The sequence below is a fragment of the Apus apus genome, chromosome 4, assembly GCF_020740795.1.
Source record: "Apus apus isolate bApuApu2 chromosome 4, bApuApu2.pri.cur, whole genome shotgun sequence".
Classification (NCBI taxonomy): Eukaryota; Metazoa; Chordata; class Aves; order Apodiformes; family Apodidae; genus Apus; species Apus apus.
Window position 1 is genome coordinate 68,487,161 of NC_067285.1, and position 17,713 is coordinate 68,504,873.

Below are 17,713 nucleotides of genomic sequence, written 5' to 3' on the forward strand. Positions count from 1 at the left end.
GATATGTAATTTAATTCCTGGGCTCCTTTATTTTAAGGCTTTTATTGAGAGTAGAATTATGAGGGAATGATTTGTATTCTCTGTCTGCACCTTCATACACAAAGAAAGCAAACATATTGCTGAGTGTTTCTTGGTTAAAACTAGCAGTGGAATTAACCAAAAGAAAGTTTATCAAACAGTATAGAAATATTAAACCTGAGAAGAGGAAGACTCTGCCCTACATGTTCAGAATGAAAACAAAACCAGAGATGCATCAGCTGTCTGCACAGGATAATGGACAAGAGATGCTCCTTGCATTTCATCTGTACCATGTTCTATTTCTTCTTTTGGAATGCAATAAAACCCAAACCGTTTCTATAGGTCTTGGAGGATTTTATACAGCACATGAACTGATGTATTGAAGCTGAAGGTCCATCTGTTCTATTGCCTTGTCTCCTACTGGTCTTGGGTTTTCATTACTAGATTCTGCTCCCAAAATAAAGAAGTTTGATAGCTTTCCCTTTCTGGGGAAAAAAAGGTACTTCTATGCATCAGATTAAGACTTGATCATCAGTAGCCATGGTGGAGGTGTAGGGGTCTGACAAATCTGGCAGGAGTCAGGTGGAGTTTCTCTGTGTTCCTGATTTGGGATGAAATTTTTAGGATTAAGACTCAAATTACTGCTGCAGGAGCATCACCTCCCCTACTTACAAATGAGCTGAGATAATGAATTTTGTCAGAACAGTCATACTGAACTCCAGTCACTCAGGGCTGAGGATTTGGAATGAGAAGAAAAAGCAATTAGATGTTTGGGGAGGTTTTTTAAGGATCTGGGGAAGTGAAACCTGGGTAGTACTGCAGTCAGCATCAACAGCTTCCTTACACTTCTAGGATGTGGCGCTCCAGCCTTTTGAGTGAGCGGTGGGTGTGAGGAGTCACAGGGGAACTAAGTCGCCTGGGGTCCCTTTTACTCTTGTTCCTCACCTGAGCCGCGGGGCTGATACAAGTCCTTACAGCTTATCACGCCTCCCACCTCCCTCCCAGGGAGGACGCGAGGGGGTGGGCGCAGGAGGCGGGGCGGGGGGTGCAGCCCCTCCGCGCAGCCCCCAGCAGAGGGTGGGCCGGGAGAACGCGGGGGAGCGTGGCACGAGCCTTCCTGCCTTGCTCCCTCCCTCCCGCGGCGCATCCTCTATCCACCCGTCGCGCTTGCTTCTCCCGCACACTCGCCGCCTGCGGGGCTGCCGTCGGGGGTGGTGCCAGCAGACCCGGCCCTCTCCCCCCTCCTCGGGGATGTGCTGAGAAGGGGCAGCTCCCCTCGGGCCCCTCCGCGCCTCGCCCGCCGCCTTCCCCGTCCCCCCTCGCCACGCCTGCTCGGAACGGGTCGGTCGCCGGTGGCGGAGGAGCCCGGCGGTAAGTGGCGGGGCAGGGCGGGGCAGGCGCCGTCTCCACGGGCAGCCGGGGCCGCGGGGGCCGCTCGGCTCGGCTCGGCCCGGCCCGGCCCGGCCCGGCCCGGCCCGGCTGCGCTGCCGAGGGGAGCAGTGGGGGGCGGCGGCCCCCGGGCAGCTCCCGGGAGGGAGGGAGGGAGGGAGCGGCGGGGGTGAAGCGCTCCGCGTCGGTTCTGCCAAGGGCTGGGCTGGCTGTGTAGCCGCTGCGGTGCGTTTATGTGTCTGTTCATAATATACGTATATATAATATATATATATATATATATATATTTCCTGTTGACCGTGCTCTTGTGGGCGCGGGGGAGGGAGGAGAAGCCGGGCGCTGTGGCCGCCTTGTGCCGACGGCGTGTCAGCTGGAACCTGTGGGTACCCATATGGTCCCGTCGCCCACCCCTCCTCGGTCGGTGCCTCTCTATATGTACATGTGTATACATATACATGGTCCCGGCGTCCTGCCCTCTCCCTCCCTCTGCAGGTGCTCGTGTATTTTTTGATTTGCATCCGCGCCGCCCGCCTGAGGTCCCCAGGTGCAACCGGTCACGGCGCGGCCCCTTGCCCAGGGATGGGAAACGGGCCTGGGGACTCCCATGCTGGAGAGGCTGGGGCCTGCCTCCCCTCGTCTCTGGGGGCATAAGCCCCTCCCTTCCCCAGCCCCAGGGTAACAGGTACCGTAGGCAGTTTGGCTGGAGCACTAATACTGCCTTTCTTTACACGCTCGTCACGAGTTAGTAGAAAGCTGCAGCAGCCCAAATGCCTTCCTAGACATCCATTCCTCCCACTCAGCATCTGACAGAGAAAAGAAAATAACAGGCAGCACTTTTTTCTGTGTGGGTGGAGGAAGAGAAAGGACTATCCATAACGGATTTATCATAGGGACCCTGACTTTGTTGTTTTAATTTTAATTATGACTTCAGTAGTTTTAGTGTTTTCCTGGGTTGTATAGCTGCCACAGAACTCACTTGATGGCTTTAGTGCAGTGCTTTTAAAATCCTGCATTCTTGCTTATGCTTTTTAGTAAAATCTTTTCTCAGTCCTGATACATGTAAATAACCCATTTGGGAAAACTCAGTTTCGAGAAGAATTATGTGGACCGGGCACAAAATGCTGGACTACTGGAACAGCAGCATTATCTATTTGCTCCTGTCCTTCTGGATTATAATGGCAGTTTCTTGCAACAAGTTAACATTTATCATTTAGAAGGTGTGGGTTTTGTTGTGTGTTTTTGGTTGGTTGGTTGGTTTGTGGGTTTTGTTTATGTTTGTTGTTTTTTAAGTTGCTACTGTTTCTTTGAGTTGGCTTTTTCATCTGGATGAGAAGTGGAGTGTCACCAAATCACAGAGATAAATCTTGGAATTTGTACATAAGCAGAATGGTCCTTTGGAGGAAATGATTCCTTGGTAGGCAAAGAAGGGACTTGTCTTACCAATGAATTGTCTTCCAACCAGAACTGCATTACCAGCAACCTCTGTGTAGGATTCTGTGGAAACAGGGTCTCCCAGCTTTGCTTGGATGGAGGGAACTGCTCAGGAAGCGCTGTTTAACTTCATATGTATGGCAACATGTGTGAAAATGTAAAGCTGATTCACGTAATTGTACTCCTCTCCTTTCTAGTTATTTAACTGCTCTTTCTGTCTGAAATACTGAGTGCAACCTCACATACAAAGATGTCTTTGTGTATTGCTGATAGAGATGAGGAGGAAAGCTACATCATATGGGGTTATAAATAACATAATTTTAAAGTAATTGTGATCCCATTCAGTTTTAATAATTTTTTCTATGTTTTCTAGGATAAAATGCTGAAAACAAATCTTACTGAAAGGGTACTGTCTTTTTCTTTTTTTTTTTCTCTAGAGTTGTGTGAAGAAGTTCTTCAGCCATGGATGTGTTCATGAAGGGACTTTCCAAGGCAAAGGAGGGAGTTGTAGCAGCAGCAGAAAAAACTAAGCAGGGTGTGGCAGAGGCAGCAGGGAAGACGAAAGAGGGTGTCCTCTATGTGGGTAAGTGAACAGCAGCCATCACCCTGCTGGTCAGTGTACCTTCACAGCAGGACCCTCATCATCCTGTTCTTCTGCAAAAAAAAATGCATAACCACTCATTTGAAACCATTGCAAAACAAACAAGTGGAGAGTTGTGCCATCCCCAGCTGCATTTTTTTGAGGCCCTATGTTGGTTCTTGTGTCACTGTGTTGTGCTGGCTGTGCATTATTGCTCTGTGGAGCCACATCTGTACTGCCACAAAGAACGAGGTTGTGTTGTAGGATGTGCCTTGCAGTACAGGTCACTAGCTGGCACTCTATTCAAGAAGTTTGCTAGGTTAAGGCTGAAGGGCTAGTTGGTACAGAATAAATAAATAAATAAATAAATAAATAAATAAAAAGCTGAAGATGAAGGTAACTTCACAGCATCCTGTAGAACATCTAGGTTTTAAATGGAGTTTTAAGAGAGGAAACTTGAGAGGTTAATTCGGAAACTGTGCAAAAGCCATTCTGTCTGCTTGAGATGTGGACAGTAACATTTTCTATGACCAAGTTCTGTACTTACTATTGCATTTCCATAGCAGATATTTTCCATGATTTCTCATGAAAGAACCACTAGAGTTAATGAGGTAGGTCAGGTAGACCCCAAGGTAGCGAAGCCATGAAGTGACTTATCTAGGTCACAAGAACCTTGCACAGAGCCAGGGATAAAATTCTTTTCAAATCCCAGATTGGTACTTTGGTTGCATAATCATTATCTTCACTTAGCAAGTATCAGGCTTTTGAGGACTACCTTGCAAATGCTGCTATGAAAAATTTGCAGGAAAAGAATCTGCCAACACTGTATGAGTAAGTGGCCATTTAAAAATAATTATGGACCTATTTATCCTATTCATCAAATGAAGTTGTTCTCTAAAAAATGGAGAGCAAAATATGCTATTTTTTGTAGGCCCTTTCTCTTTTTCTGATAATGTGGCAGGTCATTTCTGTAATGGATGCTTTTCATACCTAGGGAGATGTGCACAGATACCAAAGAGAAGTTAAACAGAGTTGAAAACCAGAGGCATTTATTCTAAATGGCAGCACTGGGGTCTCTGGAATTCTGATGTCTTTTCAGGATTATCTCTGCCCTTGCAGGATAGTGCCAGTCAGAAATGACAAATTATTTCTGCTTCAGGTGGTTTGGACTAGTTGTTTGAAGTACACTTTTCTCCTGCTGAGCCACAGCAAAGCTCAACAGAGATGGCAGTCATTTTGAAAACTAATTGTAAGATGAGCCTATTTTAAAATAAGTGCCTTCTCATTTTCACTATATCAAACAGTTGTTCTTTCACCATACATTTTGCTTGATATTGAAATTATTTTTCAGAGGTAGAGCTTTCTTTTTTTAAAATTTTGTTTTCTTGTCGTTTCTGACCATGCTTCTGGGGTCATTGATTTCTTTGTATTAGAAATCTACATTGAGTGCTAAATTAATCATTGTGTCTGACCTCTTCTTCAGGTTGCCCAAAGGCAACAGATTTCCTGTTGTCTTCAGTGATACTTTGGCTGAGGTTGAACTTTGGAGAGCAGGCTTGCTATTCATTTCAAGAATAAAATACTGAGGGCAGTGGAGCTCTGAGCTACAATAGGGATCAGTGCATATGACTGTAGTAATGGTGAAGGATATTCTTCCCACAGCAGATGGTTGATTTCAGGGGTGCAGAGCAATTTCAGTCATGCAGGCAAAAAGCCCTTGGTTGGAAGCTGTCTCCAGGAGCTCTGACAGCTCATGTGTCTGCTTGTGTGCCTGCCTATACCTGCTTGTAGGGATGCACGGTTTCCCCAGCTGAAGTTTCAGCAGGATCGAATAAGGTAAGGGGGCAGTGAGGAGCTGGTTATTTCTTTTTCCCAAACACACGGCAGAGGGGTTCTTCTCCTGAGCAACATTATCAAACACTGGTGTGATAATCTCTCCATTCTGTAGGCTGATAATGGTTGCAATGCAAAAGGTGGTGAAATTCCTTTATGAACAGAGGAGGGGAGCAGCACATTGCATTAGAGCTCCTGAAGGTTTATCTCTGCTGGTCTCTATCATTGGGTTTTCAGGTACAAGTTTCATAGCCACATGATGCTGTGAAAGCTGCCTGGCATCTCACAAAAAGGATCCTAAGAACAATGGGCAGAGGGGAACCTGTTAATTGTTTTAGATTTTGACAGTGAGCTCCCTAACATTTAGCTTTCCATTGCTGCTGAAGAACTAACAATAAGCAAAGTCTTTAGTCCATATCCTTTGGGTGATATGGTCTCCCACTGAAATCAATGGAACTTACGTCAATATGGAAAACATTGAACCCTTTTGTCCAGGCTGCTGTTAGCTATTATTGTATCATAATTCTACATGGCAAGAGTTCTGCTAACAAAAGCTACTGCTTGGGATGAAATGTGGTCATTGTATCTTCTCTCTTCCCCCTTCTTTCTCTCTCTCTCTTCCCCCTTCTTTCTCTCTCTCTCTTCCCCCTTCTTTTTTCTTTTTTTTTTTTTTTTTTTTTTTGGAACAAGAAAAATTCACTTTGGTACAGGGGGAGACATAGAACTCTGAGGGAGAGTGGTGTATTGGAGGATTAGCTGGAGATATTTTGCCCTCTCCATATTGAAGCATGTTCTTTCTTCCCTCAGTCTGTTTTCTTCGTCCTGCTTTTTAATTCCCAAGATACTATTCAATACAGTCTGCAGTGTATTTTTATGCTTCTTATGCTTTCAGGTATTCTTTTTCACCTACATTCCTCTGCTGATGTGCTTCAGCATTGGCCAGCTGAAATCAGTGGCTTGGTCTTGACTCATACAAACAGCATCAGAACCTTTGCCTATGTCAAATAATGGCCTGACCATTGATTAGAAAGGAGGGCTGAGACTTAGCAGTCCTGTGCTGTGTATGCCATAAATTTAAAACTGGGTCTTCACGTACCCTTCAAGAGCTGTTGGTCTGAAGCAGTGAGGAAATGAGTGGCAATACTTACCTCCACTCTCTTTCAAACTGGGAGAAAGAGGGATGCTCTTGCCTGCTTTTGATGTACTGCTTAAGAGCTCCTCTGAGCTCTGTGTGTGCTACTAGGGAGCTGAAGTTTTTGTTCAGTTGACTCTTTAGTCCATGTTCAGTGCTCAGGAATGGAATTTTCCAACCTGACTGTTAGGTGTTATACCCTAGCAGAACAAAGAAATAGTTTATCAGGAGCAATGTGGCTAGTGAATGAATTGTTTACTACTCCCAGTGCTTAGCTGGCACATGGCCTTAGAGTAGAACTGTTCAGTCATGACCTATTTGGCAAGACCATACAAATTCCTCTGCTGCACTCTTTTCATAGGGTTTCTTATTTTCCTTTGATAATAGAAAAGCTGCCAGAGTAGTAAAGGGACTCAAGGTCAGCCTGGTGGAATAATGGACTTCAGCACTTAGGAGCAAGTGTTTTCCCTAGACAATGATTTCTTCTTCCCTTAATTTGGGCTCATGTCTTCCTGTCTTTAACCATCTCTTACCTGACTCTCACAGAGGGCTTGCTTGAAGTAGTCTGTTCATCTCAAGCCCAGAAACGAGCATGTTGCCAAGCTGCTGATACATGCTTTCTTTTGGAATAATGATAGCAATGGTAATAAATAATTTCATTAAGAGAGTCTATTGTATTTTTTTATAATTACACAAAGGCAAAAGGCTTTGGCTTCTCCTTCCCCTTGCACAAGTGTACATTATAGGACGGAGGAGTAGCATTAACATATATTATTACTATTCCTTCTGCATCACCTAAGTAGTGTAGGTCAGTGTCAGGTTCCATGGTCTTTATATTATCCCTACTTCCATTCCTCTGTTCCCCCTGTTATGAAAGGTATAATGAGCAAGGCCATTGATGTTTTGGGAATGTCAGAATGAAAGACAGCTAGTTTCTCTCAGAAACATGGATGATCAGTTTTCCTTCATTACCAGCCAGAAGTCATCCTACAGAATTAAACTGTTGTATTTATAGGCCTATTCTGGCAGATCCTAGTGTAATTCTAGATTCTGTTGTAGCTGTGACTGCAGAAACAGCTACTTCCATGCAAGTGTGCAGTAGTGGGGCAAATAGTATTGAGCTCTAACATATGCTGTAAGGTCTGCGCTACCACTTAGCTGGTTGTTGGCCAATTAATGGATTTGGTTCTGCGAGGGTCTGCGAGCAGAGATTTTGCTAAAGAAAAGCCTGTCTTCCAGTAACAAAAGAGATAAGCATTAATTGTGTTTATAGCAGTGTTACATCAGGGTAAGTGAAGTAATAATCAACTTGTGTTTATCTCTCTGGAGATATATATGCATTGCAGGAGTCCTCGGGGTGTTCTGTTGTACCATCCATCTCTTAACGGCCCTAGAGAACTGAGTACTTGCTCTTCATAGGTTTTCACGTGTTAGCAGCTTGACTTGAAGACGATAACTTCAACAATACAAAAGAGGTATTGGCCAGGTCTAACACTGCATTTAAAAACATATGCTTAATATTAGGTATTCCAACAGGTGCACTGTAAGCCTGAAATGGTGTTTAGTCTCTGTCTAGAAATCAGTAGAACCATCATTTGCTTAGATTCCAGCATGTGTTCGAAGTGCTTTCCTTCCCCAGGTCTCATGGTGCTACAAGACTGAGAACCAAAGTCCTAAAAAAAGTCTTTAGACGTTAACACCTTGGATTTAATAAAGTGTGTGATTCTATCCATGGTAAATACTTTCACTTCAATAAGTTGTTTGTGGTTTTTTTTAAGAGAAAATCAGAATAAAATAGGGAGAAAGATTTCTCAGCTATTTAACCTCTTCGTTAGCTTGTTAAAGGAACATATAATTTTACTTGATGAAACTTCCCCCACCCCTGTTATTTATCATGGATTATTATTCTGCTCTAGCTCATAGACAACAGATCTTTTTCAATGCCCTGAACAATCTGATAGTGCCATAAATTGGCTTAAGTTTCATAAATTGGTGCTAGCAGCAAGTAAGACTTTGAATGAACTTGTATTTTATTTCAGTGTTTAATTGTATTATTGTAAAGAATTTTGAGCAAAGTTGCTTCCTTCTATATATTTCTGCTCATACATTTTCTTCTAATGTATTTCTGCTTCTATCAGTTTGTGTAAGATTTTATGCATAGCGTTAAGCCAAAGTTATACAGGTGTTAGAAGTGTAAAGTCAGAAGTATAAATTACAGCGTCACAAATACTGAATGACATACAGACAAAAAATTGCATTACAAATAAGGCCATTTCTGTTTTGGTAATATAAAAAAAAATATAAAAAGTGTCATCTTCTTAGGCAGAATAGGGTAAGATGATAAACTAGGAGCCATAAACTCTGTCTCTGTAATGCTTAATTGTTAAGCACCATAGTCCACAGATGAGTACTAATCCCTGAAATATAGCCAAATTATAAAGCCTGATAAGGACAAGTAGAGTTTTGGTATGGAAAACAACATGAAATTGCATTTTTAAAAGCAGTATATGCTAATTTGTTTCTTTTCCCACTGAAGACAGTAGAGATTGTCCCCCTCTATGCAGTGTGGTTAAAAAGTCTTAGTATTTTTACTTAGATGTTACAGAAATCTGTTTGATCTTCAAGGTGGCAGAGTTACATTGCTTACACAGGTCTTGTGTTACATCTCAGTCTAGAACTAGCTCTAGGTTCCTGTCTGCAGAATCTTTGGGTGAGTTGTCACATGAGCCCGTGACAAGGAGGACACCAGATGTGGCAGATCTTGGCTTTGACCCCAGTGGCATTTTTGTGTTTGAAACCTATCTACTGTTTAATGTTTCCATTTCAGATTAATTTTTGTCTAAATCTGGCTAGCACTACAAGCACCCCATGGTTTGAACCTCTAGGTCTTTATGTGGGTCAGTAGTGATTGTTAATCCCTGCAAACTGAAATCTGGAGAAGAGTTAAAAGATTACATTGTAAGGATTTTCTGGAAACTTTGGCTCTGATCTCCTGCAAATTCTTGCCTGAGTCTCGTTAGGATGTTAACAGTAACATGCTTTCCATTCATGTGAGTTTGCAAAGTGGAAGGCTTAATTAACACCACTATTAAAAAAATGGAAAGGAAGCCAGTACATACATGTAATTAACTGCAAAAGTGTTTCCCGTTTTACTCACCTTTCCACAGTCAATGAACATTCATGCAGTTGCTCTTCGTTGGTGCTTTTGCCCTTTGCCTTAGGTTGAATTCCTCTTGAATAAATTTTCATAATCTTTGGAAATCCTGTACACAGCTGTATATAATCTATATATTCATCTCCCTTTATCATCTGCCTAGGCTTTGCCAGTACTTAACATGTCTTTTCAACCTAGTATTGTTCTTCGTTTAGGTTCCAGGACCAAGGAGGGAGTTGTTCATGGTGTCACAACAGGTAAGACAATTATCTTTTAATTTCAGCTGCTTCTCTATGTTTGATTAACCAACCTTTTAGTTGTTAAAAATTCCAGGTAATTTTGGGAGCGCTCCAATTTATGGATGACAGAAGAGGATAGATAAACTGAGGCAGAAAGCAACACTCATTTTGTCAAACTGCATACACTGTTTTACAAGCAAATATGTAAATTTAATATAGTTATTTATATGTGAAAAGGGTCTTTTGAGGGATGTTCTGAATCAAAGTCAAGCTGTACTATTATGAACTAGGAGACTAATGAAACCAGATTACTGAACAGAAGGAAATAACTTACTTCTCCAGAAACAGATAAATTGAGGGTCTTCTGTTGTTTGTTTATTGCCAAAGGTGAAATATTCTAGATGGCATAAAAAAGTGAATTCTTTCTTAATAGCTTGGGTTTTGGGGGGATGTCTTTGGATTTGTTTTTGGTTTTTGTATTGCTGTAAAGAACTTCTGCCTATAGAATCTGAAATCCTGGCTGACATGTCCAGGTTTGTCTCCTTGTGATCTGAGGAAGCAAAACTGATCTGGAGGTGGGAGTGGAGGGGAGGGATGCCACTGGAGGAGGGCTGTGGAAAGCAAAGTGGCAAGAGACCTGGGCAGATGTCAGGAGGACTTTTATCTGCTGATTTAGGAGATCATAGACAGGTCTGATGCCAGTGGACAAGACAGGGATTACTGCAACAAATGAAGGAAGGAAATGTAAAAGGAGCCTCTTTCATACAGTAGGGACTGTAATAGTTAGGTAGAAAGTAAAAACCACAGGGAGTCTTCACAGTTAAGGCAAAAGAGGTCAGCAGTGTATCCATGCTTAAGACTTTTAGGCTACTGTCATGTCTTAACCCCAGCTGGTAGCTGAGCACCACGGAGCTGCTCTTTCACTCCCCTGTGGTGGGATGTGGGAGAAATGGATATAAGTTCAGAAAATCATGGGTTGAGATAAGGGTCTGGACCTTCTTGTCAGTGAAGTTTGCTGCCTCTCTGGGCAGCAACTGGGGCCCCAGTCAGGGATGTCACCCAGAAACTGACACGTCTAGAACAATTTTCAGACTGTTGCCCGTTGCTCGTCTTTCATGTAGGTACTTGTGATGTTGCAAGCAGAACTGCCAGGTCAATCAAAAGAGATTTGGGGGCCCTGGGAAGACTGCTAAAGGGTTCAGGAGGGTAGTGTTTTCCACAATCTTCCCAGTAATGGGGAGAGACTTTGGAAGAAACAAGTATGCCCAAGACATCAATTCCTGGCTCCAGGACAGGTGCCTCTGCTAGAACTTTAGTTTTTATAATCATGGAAGTGTCTTTGAAGCACAAGGTATGCTTGAGTCTCATGAGATCCAACTGTTCCAATGAGGAAAATGTCTTTGCTTGTAAGCTGGCAGGACTGATTGAGAGTATGAACTTAATAACCCCAGTATTGGCTGTGCTCTTTGTGATTCTTCATCCCAACCTGAGGTGTGTTTCAGATAACACACAGTGCAGTTTCAGATAAGGTGTGCTTGCTGTACTGTTAGTCATGCTGCCACTGCAGTACAGATATGCCCCATTGCTTCCTCCATTTCTAAAAGATTCTTGTCACTCATCATTATTTCCCACTGGAGCTGATTGGGTGGGAAGATACAAGGGAAATGGATTACAGGGAAGAAATAAATCAGTTTTGATAAACTAATTTGAATTTGTCACAGTTATGAGGGTTTTTAAATGTTTTGGTTTTTTGTTTTTTTTTTTAGAATTGCCTAATCTCTCAGTAGCAACAGTGTTTTTAACTTTGAAGTTAGTGTTGGGCATGTATATTTACATTAGCATTTCTACACTGAAAGAGGGTAAATTTGCATTTTAAATTGATTTGCAGATATCATTTTAGGTATGAAAAGAAACTAGTAAACAACAATGTGTAGTAAGTGGCAAAATGACTTGCAGTCTTCATTCTCTACAGAGTTCTTAGCTCACTGTAGTGCATTGAACAGGACATGTAATTTTCTGCTGTAGAGTATGTCTTCTGCAGATGTGAAGAAAATTCATGGTCAAGAAATCTAAGGTGTTTTTCCCCTAAGAAATTAGAAAATAAATAATTACGGGAGCAGAAAAAAACTTTTCTTTTTGTTCCCTGTACAGCCAGTGTATCATTCACCTATGCTCACATAAGCCTATGCAACTGTAAGTAAATAAATGGCAGTACTTAATATCACAACACAAATAAATGGTTGAAAAGTCAATCAAGAGTATTTTTAGTAACAAAACTGAACAGAACTTCTATGATAGTGCTTCAGAATTTAGCCTCAGGCTGAACGTGCATGCTGTTGTTACAAGGTTTGAAATCTCAGCTTGTCAGACCTCAATTAAGAGAAATATTAAGAGGGATCATTGCTATAATCAGTTGAGGATTGCAGCAGAATGAGATCTGAGGCACATATATCTAATAGCATGACATGTGTGGGAATAGTAACTGACAACAGTAGCAAGTAAGTTAATAGGGGTGATGTTCACCCAGCAGGGCTGTGGTAGAATAAAAGTCAAGGACATTTGTACATGTATGAAATGTGCTTAAGCATTGGGACTCAGTAGTAGGCTACCTTAGTGAGGAACTTCTTTCCCTTTTCCTGACAGAAGCAACCAGTCTTGAATGCTGCGAGTTTGCATCTTTATCTGATTGCAGTATGTGGAGTAAGACAGGAAATTTTAGGTAGATTAATAGAATTTTGGACATGTTTGAAGAGATGTTAATATTTTTTTTTTTCCTGAAATATATGAAACAGACTAGAAAGGCAAACATAAGGAGAGCACATCTGTTACATGCTGCTCCTATGAATAGAAAATTCAGAAAAGTTACTGTGTGTTTTAAGTACAAAACAGTGGCTGCTCCTCACCCACTTTAACAAATGGGAGACAAACACCCAAAGCTTGGGAATAATGGGGACTGTGCCTCAGTTTGCTTCCTTCTGGCCTCCTAAACTGAAAGGAGTTTGGCTGTTGAATGAATATGAAAATGAATGTAGGTTGAAATGTGGCAGTGAGGAGACCTAATGCAAAATCCAGAGAGCATAGTTTCTACAATGAAACAGTATGGGCTTGGTTGTTTAAGAACAGAGGAATTGCTTGGGAACATATTTTTAAAAATAATAATAAAAATATAAAAAATTGCAAGACTACAAAGAGTTTTCCTGTTAGGCAGAGAAGGTGAGTAAAACAGATTATGAGATATAATATGAAGACACTGAGAAATGCTAGTGAAGTTGTCTTAGAAATCAAATCCATTTAAATCAACGCTGTTGAAGTTGATGTGACAAAACTGCTTTTTAGGGCAGTTGTAAAGACCTTGTCTCTTTTCACAGAACTAGGAGTTTGCCAGTTCTGGTGGTCTTATGATGGGCCAGAGTGTTAATATCGTGTGAAACCTGAGGTGAAATAACACATTTTATTATATGAATAAAAATAATTCAAGAGGTTGGAGACAGTCAAATGCAAACTAGATTCACAGATGAAAATGAGAGTGTTTTCACAGCTGTGCAGTCAGTCCTTCCTTACTGTTGGAGTTTCAAGGTCTTTTTAGGTTTCCTATTGTTTAATAGTTTGTCATTGAAAAACCTTTGCTGGTGAAGGGGCTGGAAGCTGACACACCTCAAAGTGCTGATCATCCAAATATGCTTTTTGGTCAGCTGATTTCCAAAGCCAGAAATACTAGACTGAGATGCTTTTTGCTTTAAACAAAGTCATGCTTGTAGTAGGTTTAGTGGCATTGAGACATGAAAATGAAGATACCAAGCTGTAAGCCTGTTATTTGTCAGGTCACCCTTTGGCCCAACTTCTGAAGATGAAGGAGGTTTCCTTATTGGTTTTATGGGGTGTTAGCTGTTGTTATCTGACATGCCTACCTAATTAACATGTCTCCTGGCCTTTGACTACAAATGCACAAATCATCCATCTTGCTTATCTCCCAGGGATAAATGTCAAGAAAAGTACAGTATCAAAGATGAAATATTTACAGTCCATCTCCTGATGATCAAAGCCAAAAAGCCTTTGATGTGCATGTCCGTTTCCTGAAACTGAGTCAGACACAATATGTAGTTATGAGCTGTAATCGGGTGTTTTGCTGAATTCTTTTTCTTAATTTTTCTTAAGAATTTTATCTAATATCTGTTCTCCCTGCCATTCTTAATAATTGGTATTCCTGTTGTGTTTCTTTTAACTCCATTAGGTATGTGACAGGAAATTGTATGAATCGAAGAGCCTCCAATGTATTTATGGCTTCTTTGTAAATTAATTCTTTAACCACCTAAGGCAATGTTATTGTCTGAAATACACACTCAGAAGTATATTTACTGCAGAAAGAATAACTTAATTCAGATAAATCCTCTTGTTTTAATCTACTTTTGTTGTTCAAAATTGAAACAAACTAGTTCTGATTTTAAATTGCTTCAAATATTTTGCATTGGTATTGTATGTTAACCAGTTGTCTGTAATAAGTCCAGAAAAGTTAGCTTTAATGCTGCTAACTTTTGCACAGTGCTACAGTCAGTATTAGAATTTCAGTTTCAAAGTTGGCCTTGATATGGCCAATGTACACCATCCCAGGATCATTTACTGGAATGGAGTCTCTGTATAAATGGGCAGAAATAATTGGGCCGTAGAACAGCAGAGCTCTGCAGAAGCGGATTTACTCAGTTCTCAACACTCTTGACACAAAGCAGACATCAACTTTACAAAGACTTAATGCCTTAAGATCGTTAAACAACCTGGTATTCAGATTAATTTAATTAGTTGGTATCAACCCCCTGCATTCTGAACTGATTTTTTGGTGTGCATTTTATGCTTTTCCCGTGTTACTACTTAGTGTAAGCAATAAAATACATGAGACTGGAAATGCTTTTTCTTCTTCTTATCTTGTCACTAGGGTTTCAGAGCTGAAGGGCCACCAGGCTGGAGTTGATTTATAGAGTTGCTCTGGTAATAGGGACTTTGATGGTGTGTAGGTATTCCTCAGAGACAGGAAAGGCGACTCTCTCTTTCTCCTACTAGAATGAGTGTTTTTCCAAATATGTGCCATGTGCTGGATTTATCTTCATGGCCCAGATTTCTGAAGTGTGTAAGAAATTTTTCATGTTATTTCCTGTGTCAGCTTTTTAATGCTATGTCTGTGTTCTGGCTTTGACTGGGGTAGGGTTAATTTTCTAGTAGCTGGTATGGGGCTGTGTTTTGGATTTGTACTGGAAATAGTGTTAACAAGTTTTAAGAAGTTTCCTTCTCATAATGTTGCTCAGTGTGCTGCTAAAAGACTGTGCACAATCATGTCTTAAGGTTCTTCAGAAGTTGTGTTTCTAGGACACACCTTAAGATATGTGTTTGCAAGAACCAGTGAAAAACTTCCCATATATATTTCATGTGTAGAATCCAGAGCTTTTTGCAGTCTGTAGCTGGTAATAATCAAATGGGGCATCTTAACAGATGTCTTTATGCACTTGCTAGCATTAAATTAAACCTTTCCTGCTGGCAAAATTTGCTTTTCAGCAAAGCTGACTTTTTTTTTTTTTACCTACAGAAAAACATGGCAATAGAGTGATGGATGGATATAATTGAATTTCTTGTGAATTTGTATCTTATTAGCATATAGAGGCTGTAAGATAGTTGAAACAGAATTTTTCTGTTTCTAGTTTCAATGTATAGTCCGTTGTCCTGCTCTATAATAAAAGATCCTGGTTTTGGGAGAGATAATACTCAATCAGTTACTAACTTTTCTCTCCAAGTTACTTAGGATGAGCATTAAATGATCTGCCTCCATTCAGCTTATTGTTTGTGTCTTTATTAAAAATCACTTATTTGGCACGTTGTTTACCTTTCTAACTTTTTCCTAGTAGTTGTTGTTTAATGTCAGTCATAGCTATCTATGCTGTGTGCCCTGTCACGTGGACAGCTGATACTCTTTCTGTAGGGAATTAAAGAAATCTAATTTATCCATATAAAGTCTTCTCTACATATGTTTCCCAAAAAAGTCCCTGAAAGGGTGGCTTATCTGCCAAGCAGAATCCATCCCATGTTCATAAAGCTCACAAATAGAGCTGTGAATACATTTTACAGATCAGATGGGATTTGGGCTGGAGAAAAAATAGGGTTACTTAGAATGACAAAACTGTATGCTGGATGTATTTTTCATGACCAGTCCCTTGTGTAGATAAGTAAATGGATGTATAACTTTGAGGCATGAAGTCATCCCATCTCTTTCCTTAGAGCAGTTTTGCTGCAGTGCAAGTGGCTGTCAGAAAGAGCCCTTGAGGATGAATGAGCAGAAAGAACCCAGTGGTATTTTGAAAGGTAGAATGGTAACTGCTGATGTGTATGTAGTCTAAAGGAGTTATTGTTTCCCTGGGGCTTGGAAGTTAGCTATTAATCCAGTTTGCTTTGGCATCTTTGGCATTCAGTCTTTTTGTAGATTAGTGTGTTATAGATGGACACATCAGCAGTGGGGCAGAAATCTCAGAGAATCGGATAAAAGGATGCATTTGAAATTCCCGTGTTGAGCAACAGTAGCTCTGCTTATTAATCAAGTATATTAAAAAATAATAGACTCAAAAGCCATTGATTATTAACATAAAAAAATCTTGTCTTCCATGCCCTGTAACATGCAGAAAGTGTTTGGTAGACTAACTGGAATGCATTTTCAGACTTGGATATATTGAATGCAATTATTATACGTTACACAGTGAGCTGGGCATAATAAGGGCCCTTAAGTAATTCCTTTGCTTCCCTAAAATACAGCTAGACATGAATGAAAATGTCAAATGTCTTTTACATGAAAGAAATTGAGCCACAAATAAGATTTATTTTTACCTCTGCCATTCCAGTGTTACCAGATGGATAGTCTCATTTTTTAAGATCCACTCGGGGTTCACAAAGTATAATGGCCTTATGGCTCTTCATAATGTTGGGCTGTCAGTGACAGATAGATAGGTACAGCTCCCAGAGCCATAATGTGTTTTTCCATCTTCTGCTTCTCCTCAGTGGCTGAGAAGACCAAAGAGCAAGTGTCTAATGTTGGGGGAGCTGTGGTGACAGGAGTGACGGCAGTGGCCCAGAAGACAGTGGAAGGAGCAGGGAACATTGCTGCAGCCACTGGCTTGGTGAAGAAGGATCAGTTGGCCAAGCAGGTTTGTTTATTTTACAGTCTTTTCCTGGTGAAGAAGTGAATAATGAGTGGTGTCCCTGAATTAAGGGGCAGATGGAGTGGGGGTTTTTTTGTGTCCGTCGGTGGGATGAATGCAGGATGATTTGTGTTACACTAAACAAATGAACAGCAAAGAAAATGTCTGCTGTTTCTAGCTTGTATTTTGAGTAACTTGCAGGATTTGGTAACTTGAGTAGAATTGGGCATGGAATGTTACTATTCTGAAAAGTTGTTGAAGATTTGGATCACTGTTTAAAGTGATTTAGTGGTGATTCTGAATTTGGCAGCCCCTCATGGGGGCCAGCAGCTGTAGGATCGCTGTACAGATGAATGGGGAGGTAACTATTTTTCAAAATAACTCAAGATTGATAAGCATCCTGCTAGAGTTGAGAGATCAAACAGCAAATGTCAGGTTTAACAGCACAATTTGTATTCTCTACAGCTGAAGAGCAAAAGGTTTTGTGTACCAATTACTGACCAGTTAGATACATTGTATCTGAAGTCGAGCTCTAAGTGGAGAGTCACTATTTTCCATTAATGGAGTGACACAAACTCAGAAATGCCTCCAAACTATTCTGAACTCCTAGTTTACCCTAGCTCATACTGTAGATGAGCATCCTCATAAAACACTCTATGGATATTTTTATTTCAGCACTGAGGTGAACATTAAGTTATGTGCTCAATGTTACTACATTTGTGGTGCTGATACGCTGTAGTTACGTCTTTCCACTTACACTGGGTGAAA

At 41.0% G+C, this 17,713-nt stretch overlaps 1 protein-coding gene across 1 annotated transcript in view; it reads left to right on the forward strand.

The window, feature by feature from the left end:
• Nucleotides 1-1,175: 1,175 nt before the first annotated feature.
• The window catches only part of SNCA (synuclein alpha), a 60,604-nt gene continuing 44,066 nt past the window's right edge, over nucleotides 1,176-17,713 (forward strand). Inside the window, exons 1-4 of the mRNA XM_051619675.1 lie at nucleotides 1,176-1,389; nucleotides 3,276-3,421; nucleotides 9,753-9,794; nucleotides 16,806-16,951. Of these exons, the coding sequence (XP_051475635.1) occupies nucleotides 3,301-3,421; nucleotides 9,753-9,794; nucleotides 16,806-16,951 (309 nt within the window). The 5' untranslated portion in view covers nucleotides 1,176-1,389; nucleotides 3,276-3,300. The remainder of the gene's footprint in view (nucleotides 1,390-3,275; nucleotides 3,422-9,752; nucleotides 9,795-16,805; nucleotides 16,952-17,713) is intronic.